Here is a 19,411-nt window from a genome sequence, read left to right on the forward strand (position 1 = left end):
TTTGTTGGCAAAGTAATGTCTCTGCTTTTGAATATGCTATCTAGGTTGGTCATAACTTTCCTTCCAAGGAGTAAGCGTCTTTTAATTTCATGGCTGCAGTCACCATCTGTAGTGATTTTGGAGCCCAGAAAAATAAAGTCTGACACTGTTTCCTCATCTATTTCCCATGAAGTGATGGGACCAGATGCCATGATCTTAGTTTTCTGAATGTTGAGCTTTAAGCCAACTTTTTCACTCTCCACTTTCACTTTCATCAAGAGGCTTTTTAGTTCCTCTTCACTTTCTGCCATAAGGGTGGTGTCATCTGCATATCCGAGGTTACTGATATTTCTCCCGGCAATCTTGATTCCAGCTTGTGTTTCTTCCAGTCCAGCGTTTCTCATGATGTACTCTGCATATAAGTTGAATAAACAGGGTGACAATATACAGCCTAGATGTACTCCTTTTCCTCTTTGGAACCAGTCTGTTGTTCCATGTCCAGTTCTAACTGTTGCTTCCTGACCTGCATACAGGTTTCTCAAGAGGCAGATCAAATCAACTATACTTCCATAAAAATAAAGAAGGAAAAAAGAAGAAATTGGGGTGGAAGGTGCGAGGGAGGTTTAAGAGGGAGATGACACATGTGTACCTACGGCTGATGCGTGTGGATTGGACGGCAGAGACCAACACAATATCATAATGCAACGATCCGCCAGTGAAACACAGAGAAATAACTAAAGGGAGAAGTGTAAGGTGTCGAGCGCAAAGCATGGACCCGAGGTATGATGACAGCCCTGCACGAGAGGTCTCAGCCTTCTAAGGAGGGTCAGTGCAGACCAGCCCTCACTGAGGCATTCATCTCCAAAATCTCAGCTTCGGTGTGGGCATGATGGATAGGGTGCCACGCCTGCCGCTACCCGCACCCTTCCCAGAAAGGTGCAAGCCGGGGTGAGCAGCCTCTCTGGTGGTTTGCAGAAGATCACAGCCATCAGTGGGGACGATAGAATGGAAACCAAGCAAGCTCAGGCCCAAGCTTGTCAGCCCCGTAGTCGCCCTGACCAGGTTTCAGCACAAGACTGGACACAGTTCTGGTCACTGCCTTCACCCTAATTCATCAGTTCTCCACTCCTTTTAAAAAACATAATTACAGTGGCTTCCCTGGTGGCTCAGTGGTAAAGAATGTGCCTGCCAATGCAGGAGACATGGGTTTGATCCCTGGTCGGGAAGATCCCCTGGAGGGGGGCAATGGCCACCCACTCCAGTATTCTTGCCTGGAGAATCCCACGGACAGAGGAGCCTGGCGGGCTACAGTCTGTGGGGTCGAAGAAAGTCGGACACAACTGAGTGACTTAACACTTTCTAGCCGGTGCTCTGGGACCACCCAGCAGGACAGGGTGGTGAGGGAAATGGGAGGGGAATTCAGGACGTGGTGTGGTGGGGGAACACATGTATACTTTTGACTGATTCATGTGGATGTATGCAAAAACCATCCCTAGATTGTAAACTCATCCTCCATAGGCTCTCAAAGAGTCAGAAAAGACTGAGCAACTTCACTTTCAGTTATTCTCCAATTAAAATTAATTAAAAAAAAAAGAAGCTGTGAAAAAAATTATAAAGTACAATGGATACAGTGCTGGGGGAAAAAAAATTATTACAGTACTTCCCTGGTGGTCCAGTGGTTAAGAATCCACCTGCCAATGCTGGGGACACGGGCTCGATTCCTGGTCAGGAAAGTAAGGTGCCACAGGCCACAAGGCACCTGGGCCCGCTGACTACAGTCACTGAGCCTGTGCTCTGCAACGAGAAGCCCCTGCCAGAAGCCTGAGTACTCCAACTCGAGTAGCCCTTGCTGACCTCGACTTGAGAAAGACCGCGCACAGCAGCGCAGAACTAGTGTGGCCATGAATACATAAACAAAGCAACACAGAAAACAATCACAGACCCTAGGTGTGCTCTGCAAGCACAGTGCGGCTCTTTAACGAAGCTGCCAGAAAAAGGCAAGGCTGAACTAAAGCAATGACGGAAGCAATCTGTGTCTGGCACACGTCTTGGAAATGACAGGACTTAGAGGCCTTTAATTTGGGCTTCCCTCCTAGCTCAGTTAGTGAAGAATCTGCCTAACAGTGCGGGAGACCTGGTTTTGATCCCTTGGTCAGGAAGACCCCCGGGAGGAGGAAATGGCAACCCACTCCAGTATTCTTGCCTGGAGAATCCCATGGATGCAGGAGCCTGAAGTCAGAAATGACTGAGTGACTTCACTTTCACTTATCCTCCAATTAAAGTTAATTAAAAAAAAAAAAAACATGAAGCTGTGAAAAAAATAATAAAGTACAATGGATACAGTGGTGGGGGAAAAAATTATTACAGAATTTCCCTGGTGGTCCAGTGGTTAAGAATCCACCTGCCAACATGGACACCTGTGGCTGATTCATGTGAGTGTATGGCAAAAACCACCACAATATTGTAATCAGCCTTCAATTAAAAAAAACAAAAAGAATCCACCTGCCAATGCAGGAGACACATTTTTTACTGTCCACGGGGTTGTAAGAGTCAGACACGACTTAGCGACTAAACCACTGCCAGAGGGGCCTTTAAACAACCAAAGACACTCTATAACTCTAGTCACTTATTCCACTGTGCGTGCACTGCTCGGTGGTGTTTGACTCTTTGTGACCCCCATGGACTGTAGCCCATCAGGCTCCTCTGTCCGTGGGATTCTCCAGGCAAGAATACTGGAGTGGGTTGCCATTTCCTCCTCCAGGGGATCTTCCTGACTCAGGGATCGAACCCCTAACTTCGCTATAACAGCTCATTTCACTATGCTATGCAGACATGTGGCTTGCAAAAACAAAGAGAAAAAAAAAACAACAAAACACCGCTACCTTTAGAAGCTGAACTATGTGGGTTCCCCCATCCCTCATGACAAGATATAAAGTAAAGTTCACAAGTTAATGCCTGGATCTCTTTTGGAGGTATTGAAATGAAAAATGCTATCCAATTACTTTGTCACAGATAGAAACAGTTAAGAATCCTCTGAGCGGGTTTGAAGAGTGCAGTGAACTGGAAAATACCCATCATTTTCCCCCAAAATCAATGTATTTGTTCTGTCACAGTTTATTCAGGCTAGTGATTTGTGTATCAAACTGTGGTTAGTAGGGAAATTGGCTTTCGACAGACAGGAACTAAGCAGCTTTTCTTACTGCTGCAAGTAAATAGGATTTTCTAAGGAGGGAGATGGTTAATGAGATATGAAACACTAAGGCTAAACAGGCTCCTCTACTGTCTTAACCTCACCGGTGTCCCGGTGAAATTTTTCTTAATAAGTCTCGATACGTCTAGGGCCGAGGGTGGGGGGTGGGGTCTCAAGCGGGGGTGTCTGAGCCCTCCGCGGATATTTAGCCACGTCCTGGGGATGCTCTTTGGTTGAAAGCAGTGCTACAGAAGGCAGGAACCTAGTGCTCCTCCCCGTCACTTCGTCCAGCATTGTAAGAATTAACACGTGTGTTGGACTTCCCTGCTGGTCCAGTGGCTGAGACCCTTGCGCTCCCAGTACAGGCAGCCCTGGATCCATCCCTGGTCAGGGACCTAGACACCACACACCGCAGCTCAGTGTTCACAGGTCTCAACTAAAGAGCTTCCGTGTTGTAGCCAAAAGCAAAGATCCCGTGTGCCATAAGTAAGACCTGATACAGCCAAAAAAAATAAAAAAGGAAAGAATTAGATGTATGTTAAACCGCTAATGTGGCTTTTGTTTCCCTGAGCTTCCCTGGTAGCTCAGTGGTAAAGAATCCAGTTGCCATGTAAGGAGACACAGGAGACTTGGGTGCAATCCCTGGGTGGGAAGATCCTCTGGAAAAGGGCATGGCAACCCACTCCAGGATTCTTGCTGGCGTATTTCCCACAGACAGAGGAGCCTGGTGGGCTAGTCCTTGGGATCGCACACAGTTGAACACGACTGAGCGAATGAGCACAAACACACACGCTCGAAGTACACCACGGTAAGAAAAAAAGTTAGTGACTTCCTTTACAACTGTATAAACCACGGCCAACTGCGTATTCCACAGACGTTAGGACTAGCTCTTCTCATTTTTCATTGCACAGAAAAGAGGCGTTTAGAAAATGATGTAGCCTGGCCTCCTTGGAGAATAAATTCTCAACAAGTCTCATTTATGCCTAAAGTTGACTGTGGCGTTTAATGAGAATCTGGCTGTTTATTCAGAGCCTGCTGGCATAGTTGAAATTCAAAGACAGGCTCAAATTTATCCTCCCCAGTCTTTCCAAGATAATGACCAATCTTAAATTCAGTCCTTATTTCACCTTCAAAAGGCTAAACGTGAGCTGTCCCTGAAAAAAACACTCACACTGTGTGCAGGGAGATTGAGGACATCGTAGTGATGGAGACGGGGTTCTTCTTCCCGAGAGGGACACCATTCTGCATGGACGCCCTCCTGGGTGTGTGTGTATCAGAGAGCATCCGTGGATGTCGAAAGATCATCTCAGAGCATACACACAGTGGGTGAGCTTTAAACACGGATTCAACGATTTGTACCAATTCAGACAGGTGCCAAAGCTCTATCCCTCTGCTGCTGCTGCTGTTTAGCTGCTGAGTCATGTCCAACTCTCTCTGACCCCTATGGACGGTAGGTAGCCTGCCAGGCTCCTCTGTCCATGGCATTCTCCAGGCAGGAATACTGCAGTGGCTTGCCATTTCCTTCTCCAGGGGGATCTTCCCAACTTAGGGAACAAACCCTCCTCTCCTGTGTCTCTTGTAAATGGCAGATTCTTTACCAGATGAACCACTGGGGAAGCCCCAGCCCTCTGTGGCATGGTTAATTTCAAAATCATTTCTGCTCAGCTGTGGGGGTGATACATGACTTTTAAAAAATTTTTTCTTTTACTGAGATACAGCTGATTTACTATGCTTTGTTTGTTTGTTTTGAGTATAATTGCTTTGCATGGCTGTGTTAGTGTCTGTTGTACAAAAGCCGGTGAGTCAGCCATATGTATACATATAACCTCCCCTCTTGAGCCTCCCTCCCAGCTCCCCACCTCATCCCTTTAGGTCATCACAGAGCACAGAGCTGAGCTCCCTGTGCTGGGAAACCATAAACAAGACGAAAAGAAAACCCTCTGAATGGGAGAAAATATTTGCAAACAAAGTAACTGACAAAGGAGGAATTTCCAAAATGTACAAGCAGCTCACACAGCTCAATAAAAGAAAAGAAAAAAAAAAAAAAACCAAAAGGCTTGGAAGACCTAAACAGACACTTCTCCAAAAAAATAAAGATATATGGATGGCCAAAAAACACATGACTTGGTTTTTAAAAAAAGGATTTACTTCTCTACGTATCCTTTGCTGAAGACTAATATTACACTACGTTTGGATTTCCTGATTGTATGCTTCCTTTTGAAGAAAAATAGCCCAGAATAAAACCTGGAGCGTAAAAGGCATGAAGTGAACACATTCAGACATTTGGGGGACACTACGCAAAGGGGCCCACAGATGAACTCCAAGGACCCATGATGGCAGATCAAATCAATCTTGAGGGAGATCAACCCTGAATATTAACTGAAAGGAACTTTGCTGAAGCTCAAGTATTTTGGTCATCTGATGTGAACAGACGACTCGTTGGAAAAGTCCTTGATGCTGGGAAAAATTGACAGCAGAAGGAGAAGAGGGCATCGGAGAATGAGATGGTTGGACGGCATCCCCGATGCAATGGACATGAACAAGTGCAAAGTCCAGGAGACGGTGATGGACGGGGAGCCCTGGCGTGCTGCAGTCCATGGGGTCACCAGGAGTCGGACACGGCTGGGTGACTGATCAAGCAAACAGAGAGCCCGTGACAAGTGTTCGCCTCTGTGTCTGGGTCCCCCAGGGTTTCCCTAGCGGCTGAGGTGGTAAAGCATCTGCCTGCAACACAGGAAACCCGGGTTCGATCCCTGGTTTAGGAAGATCCACTGGAGAAGGGCATGGCAACTCACTCCAGTATTCCTGCCTGGAGAATCCCATGGACAGAGGAGCCTGGCAGGCTACAGTCCATGGGGGTGGGGGTCATAAAAGAGTCGGACCTGACTGAACACAAGTGGGTCTCCTGGTAGGGTCTCCCCAGGGCTGGGGTCATGGGGTGGGATGGGGGTCAGCTGCACCCCCTGGCTCTGCAGGGCACTGCCTTCATGAGAGCGCCTCCTCTGCTGTGCCCTGTGTTGGCGAGGGCCTGGCACTCTCAGACCTCTGATGGTAAGAGCCACCAATGCTGTCTGAAAGGCCTTCTCCCGTGCTCTGGGACCACAGGGCCCGGCTTCCGTCTAGATGGCCGAACTCGCCTGACCCCGTCATCACAAGGTTACCCGGTCAGACAGCCACACCCTTCCTGTTGCATCCTAAATAGGCAGTCTCCTTCTTTCCAGGACGTCCAGGCTGAAAACGTTCCAAACCTTTAAGTCCTCCTCCAGGTTTTGCGGAACAATTCCATCTTGAAGTCTCTTCCCTCTTCCTGTCTCTCACTCTAAGTAGCCAAGAGAAACCAGGTTGCTCCTTCCACGCTGTGCTTGGAAACTGCCCCCAAACATCCAACATGAGCACCAGCGAGCTGTAGCATCCACAGAACACGGGAGAACACACACATAATTCTTCTTGGTCAGCTCATGACAAGGATGACCTTTCCTCCGCCGTCTGCTTAAGATTTCTGGGTTTCCAGGGACTCTGCTGGAAAGCCAGTGGTTAAGGGCCCGCCTTGCAATGCCAGGGACGTGGGTTCAATCCTTGGTAGGGGAATTAGGATCCTGTTCGCTAAGGTAGGCGCTGAGACTGCTGAGACCATGTGCTCCGGACCAGTCACAGCACAACTAGGGAACCCGTAGACTGCAAAGAAACATCTCACGTGATGCAACGCAAAGTTTCCAAGGGCCGCAACTAAGATCAGATGCAGTCCAATAAAGTAATTAACAACAACAGCAAAACTTCGCTTCCGACTGCGACCTCATTCATATGGCCTGCACTCTCCAGGTTTCTCTAAGAAGACGGAGGCGGAGGCTCTCTCCCCGGTTTCCTGTTTTCTTTCCGAGTCCTCACCGGAACCCCCTGCGGCAGTGCAGGCTTTTGCTAACCTGAGCGTCTAAACTCACTGAGCCTCTTCCTGGTCAGGAACTCAGTTACAGAGCCACTTCCAGTATTTGTTATAGAGGTTTCTCGCCTCTCAATGCCAGTCCCCCGTTCTAGTCCGTTCAGGTTGCTACAACAAAATCCCACAGACTGGGAGGCTTAGGAACTGAAGTTTACCTGGCACAGTTGTAGAATCTCGGCAGTACGAGCCTCCGTGTCTACTGGGAACCCACTTCTACATCCTCACCTGCTGCAAGCGGTGAGGGGCGCTCTCGGGGTCTCTTTCGTAAGTGCACTCATCCCATTCATGTCAGCTCCATCCTCATGACCTCAGCACTTCCCAAAGACCCTCCACCTCCAGACACCATCATAACGGGGGTTAAGACTTCGACACGGGAATTTGGGAGGGATACAGTCACACCAAGGCAGTAAGTTCCATCGCCAGGGACATACGATGCCAAATACTATGGAAATCCAATCCCAGATAAAATGAGTCTTTGGACCACATAACTTTCAAAGGAGGTTCTGAGAGGAGTTTCTCTGGTGGTCCAGTGGCTAACACACTATGCTCCCAGTGCAGGGGGCCCAGGTTCAATCCCTGGTCAGGGAACTGGATGCCACACGCTGCAACTAAAGATCCCTGGTGCCCCAACTAAAACCCACCGCGGTCAGGTGTTTTTTTTTTTTCAAGAGGTTCTTAGAAAAGAATCAACTACCATTGCCGCTCAGGTGAAAGAAGAATATCTCCACGCCACCAAAAATGAAGCTAATATAGTTTAAGTGTGACTCATCACACAAAAGCACGTGGGTGAATGTGCACCGGGCCAGTGGTGAGAGGTGCTAAAATCAGATGCCTAAAGGCAGCAAAACCCAGTAGTAATCATCCATTTCTCAAGACTTTATAGATGTAGGTGAGCCACCCAGGTGTCACTAGTGGTAAAGAGCTCACCTGCCAGTGCAGGAGACATAAGAGACGCAGGTTCAATCCCTGGGTTGGGAAGATCCCCTGGAGGAGGAAATGGCAACCCACTGCAGGATTCTTGCCTGGAGAATCCCATGGAGGGAGGAGCCTGGAGGGCTACAGTCCACGGGGTCGCAAAGAGTTGGACTCGACTGATGCAACTCAGCACGCATGTGACCACTGTGCTCATGAACAAAGATAGGAGTACAAGAACGTTTAGGAAAGGGTAAATTCTATCCAGTCAGCTGAATAAAATAAAAGCTGGGGCTTTAATTTCATGACAGACTCACACAGGAGTGCAAAGCAGTGATGTGTGTGGCTTATCCTATTTCTTCATTATTTACTAAACATTAACTGTAATTACGGAGAAGGCAATGGCAGCCCACTCCAGTACTCTTGCCTGGAAAATCACGTGGACGGAGGAGCCTGGTAGGCTGCAGTCCATGAGTCGGACACAACTGAGCAACTTCACTTTCCCTTTTCACTTTCATGCACTGGAGAAGGAAATGGCAACCCACTTCAGTGTTCTTGCCTGGAGAATCCCAGGGACGGGGGAGCCTGGTGGGCTGCCGTCTATGGGGTTGCACAGAGTCGGACACGACTGAAGCGACTTAGCAGCAGCATCAGCAACTGTAATTAGGGCTGCCCTCGTGGCTCAGCTGGTGAAGAATCCGCCTGCAATGCGGGAGACCTGGGTTCGATCCCTGGGTTGGGAAGATCCCCTGGAGAAGGGAAAGGCTCCCCACTCCAGTATCCTGGCCTGGAGAATTCCATGGGCCACACAACTGAGTGACCTTCACATTCACGTTTTGCTTTAGATTAAAAAAAAAAAGGAAAGAACAACTATCTCAGACAGTGGTTCCCACTTGCCTCATTCATCAGAACACAGCACGTCACCACCCACAGGGGGAGGGTTTATTTTCCCGTCGTCATGCTTTTTTCTTCTTCCCTCCTGTACGCTTGACCAATCTTGCTCTTTGAACTACGTGCTCATGCGTATTCCACGCGTCTATTTCATGCATTATTATTGCCACCATCTGCTGTCAAGGAACTAGCCACCTGTTTTTAGTTTCTGCGAAATATTAGACCATTCTACTCAACTCTTAAAATGTGTCTCGTATAACCTAGGATACATGTTAATTATTCTATTATTTTCCTTACAAGGTACTACGCAGTTGTGTCAACTGTTTCTCTTCTGTTCAATGAACTCAAGTAATTACACTAGTTCTCTGAGCAGTTATTATCCAAAACAAAGCAAATCAGGAAAAAAAAAAAAAAATCCTGTTTACGTACTGCCACAGTTCACTATCCTGGAGAAGGAAATGGCAAACCCACTCCAGCATCTTGCCTTGGGAAGTCGCACGGACAGAGGAGGCTGGCGGGCTACAGTCCGTGGGGTCGAAGAGAGTGGGACACGACTGAGCGACTAAACCACCACCATGGTTCACTGCTGCTGCTAAGTCACTTCAGTCGTGTCCGACTCTGTGCGACCCCATAGACGGCAACCCACCAGGCTCCCCCATCCCTGGGATTCTCCAGGCAAGAACACTGGAGTGGGGTGCCATTTCCTTCTCCAATGCATGGAACTGAAAAGTGAAAGTGAAGTCGCTCAGTCGTGTCCGACACTCAGCGACCCCATGGCCTGCAGCCCACCAGGCTCCTCTGTCCGTGGGATTTTCCTGGCAAGTGTACTGCTGCTTTAACAATGAACTGCAAACCGAGAGTCTAAAAACAAGACAAACGGACGATCCTAGGGTACGGAGATCGGGACCCAAAATGGGCTGGATCCACCTGAGACAAAGAATTAAGGTGATGGCAGGGCCTTCCTTCCCGGGGGCTCCTGGGGAGACCAGGTTTCCTGCTCATTTAGATCTCGGTAAAGCGCGCGGTTCCAGCAGCTGTAGGACTGTGGTCCCTCAGCGTCACTGGCTGCTCCAAGGGGTGCACACCCTCTGTGACCTCCTTATGCAAAGTCTCCTGCATCTCAGAATCTGCAAGCGTCTCTTATTTCTAAACCCACACAGGCTTAGCTGGGGTCCGCCCACCTAGCCCAGCACCATCTCCCCCTCCCCACTGAGATCGTCACGTTCATCCTGTCTACACGATCCCGTCTGCCAAGTGAGATGCCTGGTTCGCAGGTCCTGGGGAGTACAGTGTGGACATTTTAGTGGCGGGGGTGGGGGAAACGTTAGTCACACCCCCACGCGAAAGGAATTAAGAGGGTGATTTTATCGAGCATTGGTGGAGTGGGAGCATGGCGACCAAGCAGAATGTTAGACACCTGGGCTGCTGTGGGGCCTCTAAACCAGCTCCTTTATTTTGTCCAGATCACTGAACGTGAAGGATGCAGCTTCTTCGTGCTTTTAGTAGGTGCCACCTCAGTTCATTGATTTATTAATTCATATTCATTCATGGAACACAAATTGATGGAGCTGGCATAGTGTGAGGGCTGGGGACTCAGTAGGGGACAGAAGACAGCAGTTCCTGACGCTCCGTGGGGCTTACACTCTAGTGAGGGAAGACAGACAAAAATTAAGTTAGACAGAGCAGTAACAAATGTGTGCTGAACAGCGGTCAGTGAGTCATGGTGCGATATAGAAAATATCCACACCACCTGACCTGCCTCCTGAGAAAGCTGTGTGCAGCTCAGGAAGCAACAGTGAGAACTGGACATGGAACAACAGACTGGTTCCAAATAAGAAAAGGAGTTCGTCAAGGCTGTATATTGTCACCCTGTTTATTTAACTTATATGCAGAGTACATCATGAGAAACACTGGACTGGAAGAAACACAAGCTGGAATCAAGACTGCCGGGAGAAATATCAGTAACCTCGGATATGCAGATGACACCACCCTTATGGCAGAAAGTGAAGAGGAACTCAAAAGCCTCTTAATGAAAGTGAAAGTGGAGAGGGAAAAAGTTGGCTTAAAGCTCAACATTCAGAAATGAAGATCATGGCATCTGGTCCCATCACTTCATGGCAAATAGATGGGGAAACAATGGAAACAGTGACAGACTTTATTTTTTGCGGGGGGGTGGGGTGGTGCAAAATCACTGCAGATGGTGATTGCAGCCACGAAATTAAAACATGCTTATTCCTTGGAAGGAAAGTCATGACCAACCTAGACAGCATATTAAAAAGCAGAGACATTACTTTGCCAACAAATGTCCATCTAATCAAGGCTATGGTTTTTCCAGTGGTCATGTATGGATGTGAGAGTTGGACCATAAAGCAAGCTGAGAGCCAAAGTATTGATGCTTTTGAACTGTGGTGTTGGAGAAGACTCTTGAGAGTCCCTTGGACTGCAAGGAGATCCAACCAGTCCATCCTAAAGGAGATCAGTCCTGGGTGTTCATTGGAAGGACTGATGCTGAAGCTGAAACTCCAATCCTTTGGCCACCTGATGCAAAGAACTGACTCACTGGAAAAGACCCTGATGCTGGGAAAGACTGAAGGTAGGAGGAGAAGGGGACAACAGAGGATGAGATGGTTGGATGGCATCACTGACTTGATGCAATGAGTCTGAGTGAGCTCTGGGAGTTGGTGATGGACAGGGAGGCCTGGCGTGCTGCAGTGGAAACATGGAGTCTTAACTGCTGGACCACCAGGGAAGTCCCTCCCCTCCTGTTTTATGATGAGATGACAGTCCTTTGTTCACAATCTTGTACAAGAAGAGGTGTTCTGACCCACTGCCAGCCTGATGTCTCTGTGTTGGTGTTGATGATCTGTGACAACTCAGGCATGGATTTATCGGCTTCCCTCTTTCTAGTCTTTAAGTCTACACAAGCTTAACAATTACATTATAGAAAAATATTTTCTTAAGAGAGATTGAATATCAGTGTATGAGTGAGACAAGAAGAATTGGTACATGGAGTGAAGATATTATAATCTCTTAAATCGCAGAGTAATTTCACTTGTCAGCTCAACACTTCATTAGGTATTTCAAATCATATCATTCAAATGTAAAATTCAAACAGGGAGATTCGATAGTTAAAAAAAAACAACACTGCATTTATCATTAATTCAGGTGAAACTTTTAGCTCTCACGCTCAATCCATCACCTGCTGCTGTCTGCACACACATGTTCTCTATCACCCGAGGCTTGCTATGTTTCCCACAGAAAGATAAAGTGTGAGTCCCCCAGTCGTGTCCGACTCTTTGCAGACCCCATGGACTGCAGCCCACCAGGCTCCTCTGCCCGTGGGGACTCTCCACTGGAGAATACTGGAGCGGGTAGCCATGCCCTTCTTGAGGGGATCTACCTGACCCAGGGATCAAAGCCAAGTCTCCCGCATTGCAGGCAGATTCTTTACCATCTGTACCGTGAGGGAAGCCCCACAACACCCACAGAAGGAAAATAAAACTTGGCTGGCATTTCTAAGAGCCGTGCATCCTTGCACATTAGTCGCTCAGTCGTTCCGACTCCGCAAACCCATGGATTGTAGCCTGCCAGGCTCCTCTGTCCATGGGATCCTCCAGGCAAGAACACTGGAGAGGGTTGCCATTTCCTTCTCCAGGGGGTTTTCTCAACCTAGGGATCGAACCCAGGTCTCCTGCATGGCAGGTGGATTCTTTACCAACTGAGCCGTCTGAGTTACTAGGGAAGCCCTAGTGTGTCCTTGACAATTTAAAATATTTCATGTATCCCCTTACCAATGCATTGCTATTTGCAACTCAGCTGAAATAGCTCTCAGAGATCATGAATTCTCAACCAGCTTCCATGTGTGTGTGGACAGAAAGGCGTCAATGCCAAACAGAAGAAAGGAAAGGGAGCATTCGGTTGAAACGGTTAAGAGACCCGGATTCCCACTGGCAATCGGTACAGCCTGGGGCGTGCCACATAAAATCTTTCTGCCCCTTTCTTCTGTTAAGAAAGCAACAGAAGAGGCGTTAATCTTGCCTGTCCTGCCTGATTTACAGAAGGCGTGTGGAAGGACTGAATACGGTAGTCCACGCACAAAGTCTTACGTGAACTGCAGAGCATTAACCTACAACAGTGTAAAGAACAGTTATTGGTACTCAAGTTCACCCACAGAGTAAATGTGGCCACACTGAACATCACGAGACAAGACACCGGGCTCGTCCACAGGCCTCTGGGAGCCGCCTGCTGTGTTGTGGCCTCAGGAACACTGAGATCCATCCATGAGACGCAGGACTGATGGAGCACCCATTATCTATGAGGCCCGAGATGCAAAGCTGGATTTAGAGCAGGGGTTCACAACCTCCGGGGTCTAATGCCTGAGAACCTGAGGCAGAACTGATGCAATAATAATAGAAATAAAGTGGGCAATAAATGTGATGTACTTGAATCATCCCCGAAACTTCCTCCTGCACGTTTCCCCAGTCCACGGAAAAACTGTCCTCAGTGATACAGATGAACCTACAGAACAGAAGGAGACGCACAGACTTACAGAGGACAAACTTACGGTTGGCTAAGCCGGTGGGGGTGAAGGATGGGGGATGGAGTTGCAGAGTCTGGGATGGACATGGACACTCGGCCGTGTCTACCATGGAGAACCCACAAGGACCTGCTGGACCGCACAGGGAACTCTGCTCAGTACTCTAATAACCTTATGGCCACCAGGGGGAAGGATGGGGGAAGGGATAGTCAGGGAGTTTGGGGTGGACATGGACACACTGCTGTATTTAACATGGAGAAGCAACAAGGACCTGCTGGACGGCACAGGGACCTCTGCTCAATACTCTGTAATAACCTTATGGTTCCCAGGGGGAAGGATGGGGGAAGGGATAGTCAGGGAGTCTGGGATGGACATGGACACACTGCTGCATTTAACACAGAGAACCAGCAAGGACCTGCTGGACCACACAGGGAACTCTGCTCAGTACTCTGTAATCACCTTATGGTTCCCAAGGGGAAGGATCGGGGAAGGGATAGTCAGGGAGTTTGGGGTGGACATGGACACACTGCTGTATTTAACATGGAGAAGCAACAAGGACCTGCTGGACAGCACAGGGAACTCTGCTCAGTGTCACGTGGCAGCCTGGATGGAGGGGAGTTTGGGGGAGAAAGGATGCATGTGTATGTGTGGCTGAGTCCCTTTCCGTCCACCTGCAACTATCCCAACGTTGTTTATTAATTAGCTATACCTCAATACAAAATAAAGTCTTTCAGGGAAAAAAAGAAAAAGAAAAAAGTGTTCCATGAAGCCATCCCTGGCGCCCGGAACGCTGGGGACCGCTGACTTAAAGACCCTGCACGCTCACTGTGCTTAACACGCACACCGGGCTGGCTGGCTCCCTGCACCGTGGGGCGCGGCCGCCTTTACCTTGATGAGGTCCTCCCTGGAGGGAAAGCTGGACACCAGGCAGTTCCGCCTGGTCCTGGTATTGGTGATGGAGACGTGCAGGCGGCCATGGGCCAGCTCGTGTGCGTTGGTGGGGAGAATCGACTCCACTCCGCTCCTGGAGGAGAGAAAGGGAGCGGCCTGCAGGACTGCACCCCCTCAGGCCTGCAAGCCTTCTAGCTGCCCCCACCCGAAATCCATGAGATAGTCCAGACAGTGACAGGAACGCCAGAGGCTTAGCAGCTGCAGAATCTCACACATCCAAATCCAAAAAGATATAAAAGCGGTGGAGCAACGCCTCGCCCGTGTGTCGTGGACAGGACAAGGCAGCCAAGATTGGCGGGAGGAGGAGGTCACCGTTTATATGGGGCCTTGGGGTTAGGTAGGCTCCTTGGTTACAGCAGGGACCAGCTCATAAGTTTGCAGGTTAACGACCATCGTGGAGGACAGCCATTCCGCTTCATGAAACTGGCAGGTGGAGCCCCTCTGGCCTGAAGATGAGGAGGATCGCGGGGCAGAGACAAGCGAGGAGACGAGACTGGGTGCCTGGGTAGCCAGGACAGGTCCGGACAGGGGATGTACAGAGAGCAAGAGAACTGCCATCTTGAGCAGCCTGACTGTCCACCGCACGCTTCCCCTTTGATGACTGGCCGCCTCGTGAACATCTGAGGAGTGACAATGCTGACTGAGCTTGCTACGGTTCATCCACAGCAGCCCGGTTACGCAGGCTCTGCAGTGAAACGTACTATATACACGCTCTGCTGACAATGCTGCCTGAGCTCGCTACAGCTCATCCACAGCATCCCGGTTACGCAGGCTCTGCGGTGAAACGTTACTATATACACGCTCTGCTACTCAGTCATGTCCGACTCTTTGGGACCTCATGCACTGCAGCCCGCCAGGCTCCTCTGTCCATGGGATTCCCCAGGCATGAATACTGGAGTGGGTTGCCATGCCCTTCTCCAGGGGAATCTTTCTGAATCGAACCCGAGTCTCCTGTGTGTCCTGCATTGGCAGATGGATTCTTTGCCACTGTGCCACGTGGGAATATATATATATTCTCACCTGGAATCAAGATTGCTGGGAAAAATATCAATAACCTCAGATATGCAGATGATTCGACCCTTATGGCAGAAAGTGAAGAAGAACTAAAGAGCCTCTTGATGAAAGTGAAAGAGGAGAGTTAAAAAGTTGGCTTAAAACTCTACATTCGGAAAACTAAGATCATGACATCCGGTCCCAACACTTCCTGGCAAATACATGAGGAAATAGTCACAGACTTTATTTTTGCAGGCTCCAAAATCACTGCAGATGGTGACTGCAGCCATGAAATTAAAAGACACTTGCTCCTTGGAAGAAAAGCTATGACCAATCTAGACAGCATATTAAAATGCAGAGATATTACTTTGCCAACAAAGGTCTGTTTAGTCAAAGCTATGGTTTTTCTTTCCAGTAGTCATGTTTGCATATGAGAGCTGGACTATAAAGAAAGCTGAGGACCAAATAATTGATGCTTTGGTGGTGTTGAACTGTGGTGTTGGAGAAGACTCTTGAGAGTCCTTTGGACTGCAAGGAGATCCAACCAGTCCATCCTAAAGGAAATCACTCCTGAATATTCATTGGAAGGACTGATGCTAAAGCTGAAACTCCAATTCTTTGGCCACCTGATGCAAAGAACTGACTCATTGGAAAAGACCCTGATGCTGGGAAAGATTGAAGGCAGGAGGAGAAGGGGACAATAGAGGAGATGGTTGGATGGCATCACCGACTCAACGGACATGAGTTTGAGCAAGCTCCAGGAGTTGGTGATGGACAGGGAGGCCTGGTATGCTGTGGTTCATGGGATCACAGAGTCGGACACGACTGAGCAACTGATCTGATCCGATCTGATATATATATATATATATAAATATAAATACGTACCTCAACCGGGCCATGAAATCATAGCCAGGTGTTAGTGCCCCAAAAGACTGCCTTCGGATTTCTTCAGCAAAATCATAGGTAAACTTGTTGCATTCCTGAAAAAGAAAATTAATAGGTGAGCCTGTGTTTTGTCAGAAGAAAAGTCATTCTGGTTCCAGACCTCTGTGCCCACCACACAAGGTAATTATATAAGTGATAGTTGCTCAGTCCTGTCTCTTTGTGACTCCATGGACCATAGCCCACCAGGCTCCTCTGTCCATGGGATTCTCCAGGCACGAATACTGGAGTGGGTAGCCATGCCCTCCTTCAGGGGATCTTCCCAACCCAGGGATTGAACCCTGCATTGCAGGCAAATTGTTTACCATCTGAGCCACCAGGGAAGCCTGCCAAACGCAACACCTGGACCCTACAAAGCTAACCCCAGGTGTCGGGTGCTTCACAGGCTAGAAGCCCTTCTGGGCCTGATCCTCACCCTCCACTCCTGGTCCCCAGGCAAGCTATGTGTTCTCCCAATTACAATCTTATTTTTTTTTTTTTATCACCTTTGGAAAATCCTTGAAGGCTGGATTCCAATGCTAACTGAGCACTTTCTTCCTACAGACCTCTCTAAGGCAACTCCTCTCCCACAACAATTCTGTGGCCTCAGAAACGTTTCAGTTGCAGCTCTGCAACAGCGCTGCCAATTAACACCAACGCCGACAACAGAGAAAGGAGTCGTGATGACTGTCATCTGCAAAGAGCAGATCACAGTCTCTGGAGGTTAGGCTGGGGCAAAGGTGTTCAACAAAAGCCCCCCTGCTCCCTAAGTGCGGTCTCACAGGCAAGCCGATGCTGGATCCTCTATTGGCACATGCTCACGTAACATTGCAAGGTGGGTTAACATAAGTAAAACAGACAGCCAGTGGGAATTTGCTGTGTGACTCAGGGAACTCCAACTGGGGCTCTGTGACAACCTAGAGGGGTGGGATGGGGAGGGAGGTGGGAGGGGGGTTCAAGAGGGAGGGGATATGTTATACTTATAACTCATTCATGTTGTAAAGCAAAAACTAACAGAACATTGGAAAGCAACTGTGTACTGTGCTTAGTCGCCCAGTAATGTCTGACTCTTTGCAACCCTGTGGACTGTAGCCCGCCAGGCTCCTCAGTGTGTGGGATTCTCCAGGCAAGAATACTGGAGTGGGTTGCCATGCCCTCCTCCAGGAGATCTGCCCGACCCAGGGATCGCACCCAGGTCTCCCGCATGGCAGGTGGATTCTTTACCATCTGAGCCACCACGGAAGCCTGGAAAGCCACTATACTCCAAGAGAAAAAAATATCCTATGAGAAACCATAATAGAAAAGAATATTAAAAATTAATGTATATATATGTGTGTGTGTATAACTAAGTCATTTATTGCCCAACAGATATGAATAACAACTTTAAATCAGCTATACTTCACTAAAAAGAAATAAGAAAAATAGAATTTGGGATGGGACGTAGGAGTGAGTTTTAAAAAGAAGGGGATATATGTATACCTATCTGATCCACGCGGATGTATGGCAGAAACCAACACAATATTGTAATTATCCTTCAATTAAAAATAAGTAAAGGTTAAAAAAAAAAAAGAATGCAAGGTGGATATAATCACCACACAGGACAGATAGGAAAACTGAAGTTTGTATGGTTAAGCATCTTTCCTACCATGTCATCAAGAATGAGTGTCATAGCCAGGATTTGAACCCAGACCCATCCTTGACTTTTTTAGTTCATCCATCCAGCAAGTTACTGACACCAGACTTTGGGCTCGGCACTGGGATTCACGAGATACACAGAGCCCCTGTGTGAGGGGAGACACTGGCCGAAACCGCCCATCCTAACTCGGCCCGATAGTAACTGTTTACATGAGTTATTTTACGACAGGAGGTTCCCGGAGGAGCGTGTAACCAGCAAGCCAGCACGGAGGAGGAGTTCGGGAAAGGTCAAAGGGAGGACACCACGCGTCTTTCCACCTCCCAGAATCCTTCTTGCAGGCATCCACCTTGGCTGAGCAAACAAACAGGAAGGGCCGTGACTCAGACTGATGGCCCAGAGACAACCCGGAGACTAATCCCCTCACCCTAAAACCCCAGACTTCGAGCCATGTGGCAGAGTAGTCCTCCTGAGTTCCCTCACCCTCCTGCTCTCCACCAGGGCGCCCCTTCCCAAGAAAGTCTCTTGTGTTTAAAATGTTTTGGTTCTGAACACTTAAGTGTGAACTTGAATTCATCCCTGGGCACGGAAGTGTTAATCATTATATGATGACTATTCCAAGTGGTTAAGAGAATGCATGTAATTAATAAACAGAGTATTTTCCACCCACTGAGGCCAGTTCTCAAAGTCAGAGAGAGCATCACGACCATCTAGAAGCAGAAAATTGATTTTAAAAACACTGCTGCTGTTGTCCTTTAGTCGACTGTCTAGAAGCAGAAAACAAATCTTAAAAAACACCGTCGTTGCTGTTGTTTGGTTGCTAAGCTGTGTCTAAGTCTTTTTCGACCCCATGGACTGCAGCCCGCCATGCTCTTCTGTCCATGGGTTTCTCCAGACAAGAATACTCGAGTGGGTTGCCATTTCTTTCTCCAGGGGATCTTCTGGACCCAGGGATTGAACCCGAGTCTTCTGCATGGCAGGCAGGTTTACTACTGAGCCACCACGGAGGGCTTAAAAATACAGACTGCATTAAATGAAAAACTTAATGAAAGCTTATTATTCTTACTTCTAGATAAACTACTTCAAATTCAGGGCTTCTTACTATGGGAATGAAAAAGCCATTAATTACATTCCATTATCATCCCATTTAAATTACAGGGTCATGTTTTACTTTACAGGCCTGTCTGTAAGTAGAAGCAAGCTAAGACTTCATCAGCTACATATTCCAGGCCTTGAGGACAGGCCCTGTGTTCTCATGATCAGTTAACGGAGAAATAAACGTTTGCTGGAAAGAAACAAAGCTGGAATCTTAAGACTAAAGAAATACTCATGAGCAAAATAAGGCATTTTGTTTCCTTGTCTCATTGTCACCCCCCGAATAATCTTCTTTTCCAAATGGAGAGCACAACTCTTTAAGGGTGACGCTTTAAAAGAAATCTTAACCTTTTCTGTTTCCCAGGCAAAGGA

At 48.2% G+C, this 19,411-nt stretch overlaps 1 protein-coding gene across 17 annotated transcripts in view; it reads right to left on the reverse strand.

Moving 5' to 3' along the window:
• The window catches only part of PNPLA4 (patatin like phospholipase domain containing 4), an 85,037-nt gene that overhangs the window by 61,977 nt on the left and 3,649 nt on the right, over positions 1 to 19,411 (reverse strand). For all 17 annotated transcript variants that reach the window (XM_027533440.1, XM_027533441.1, XM_027533436.1 and 14 more), the window contains 2 exons: positions 16,276 to 16,370; positions 14,335 to 14,470 (listed from right to left, as the gene is read on the reverse strand). In XM_027533440.1, coding sequence (XP_027389241.1) covers positions 14,335 to 14,470; positions 16,276 to 16,370 — 231 coding nt within the window. The remainder of the gene's footprint in view (positions 1 to 14,334; positions 14,471 to 16,275; positions 16,371 to 19,411) is intronic.

This window comes from Bos indicus x Bos taurus, chromosome X (genome assembly GCF_003369695.1).
Source record: "Bos indicus x Bos taurus breed Angus x Brahman F1 hybrid chromosome X, Bos_hybrid_MaternalHap_v2.0, whole genome shotgun sequence".
NCBI classification, from domain to species: Eukaryota; Metazoa; Chordata; class Mammalia; order Artiodactyla; family Bovidae; genus Bos; species Bos indicus x Bos taurus.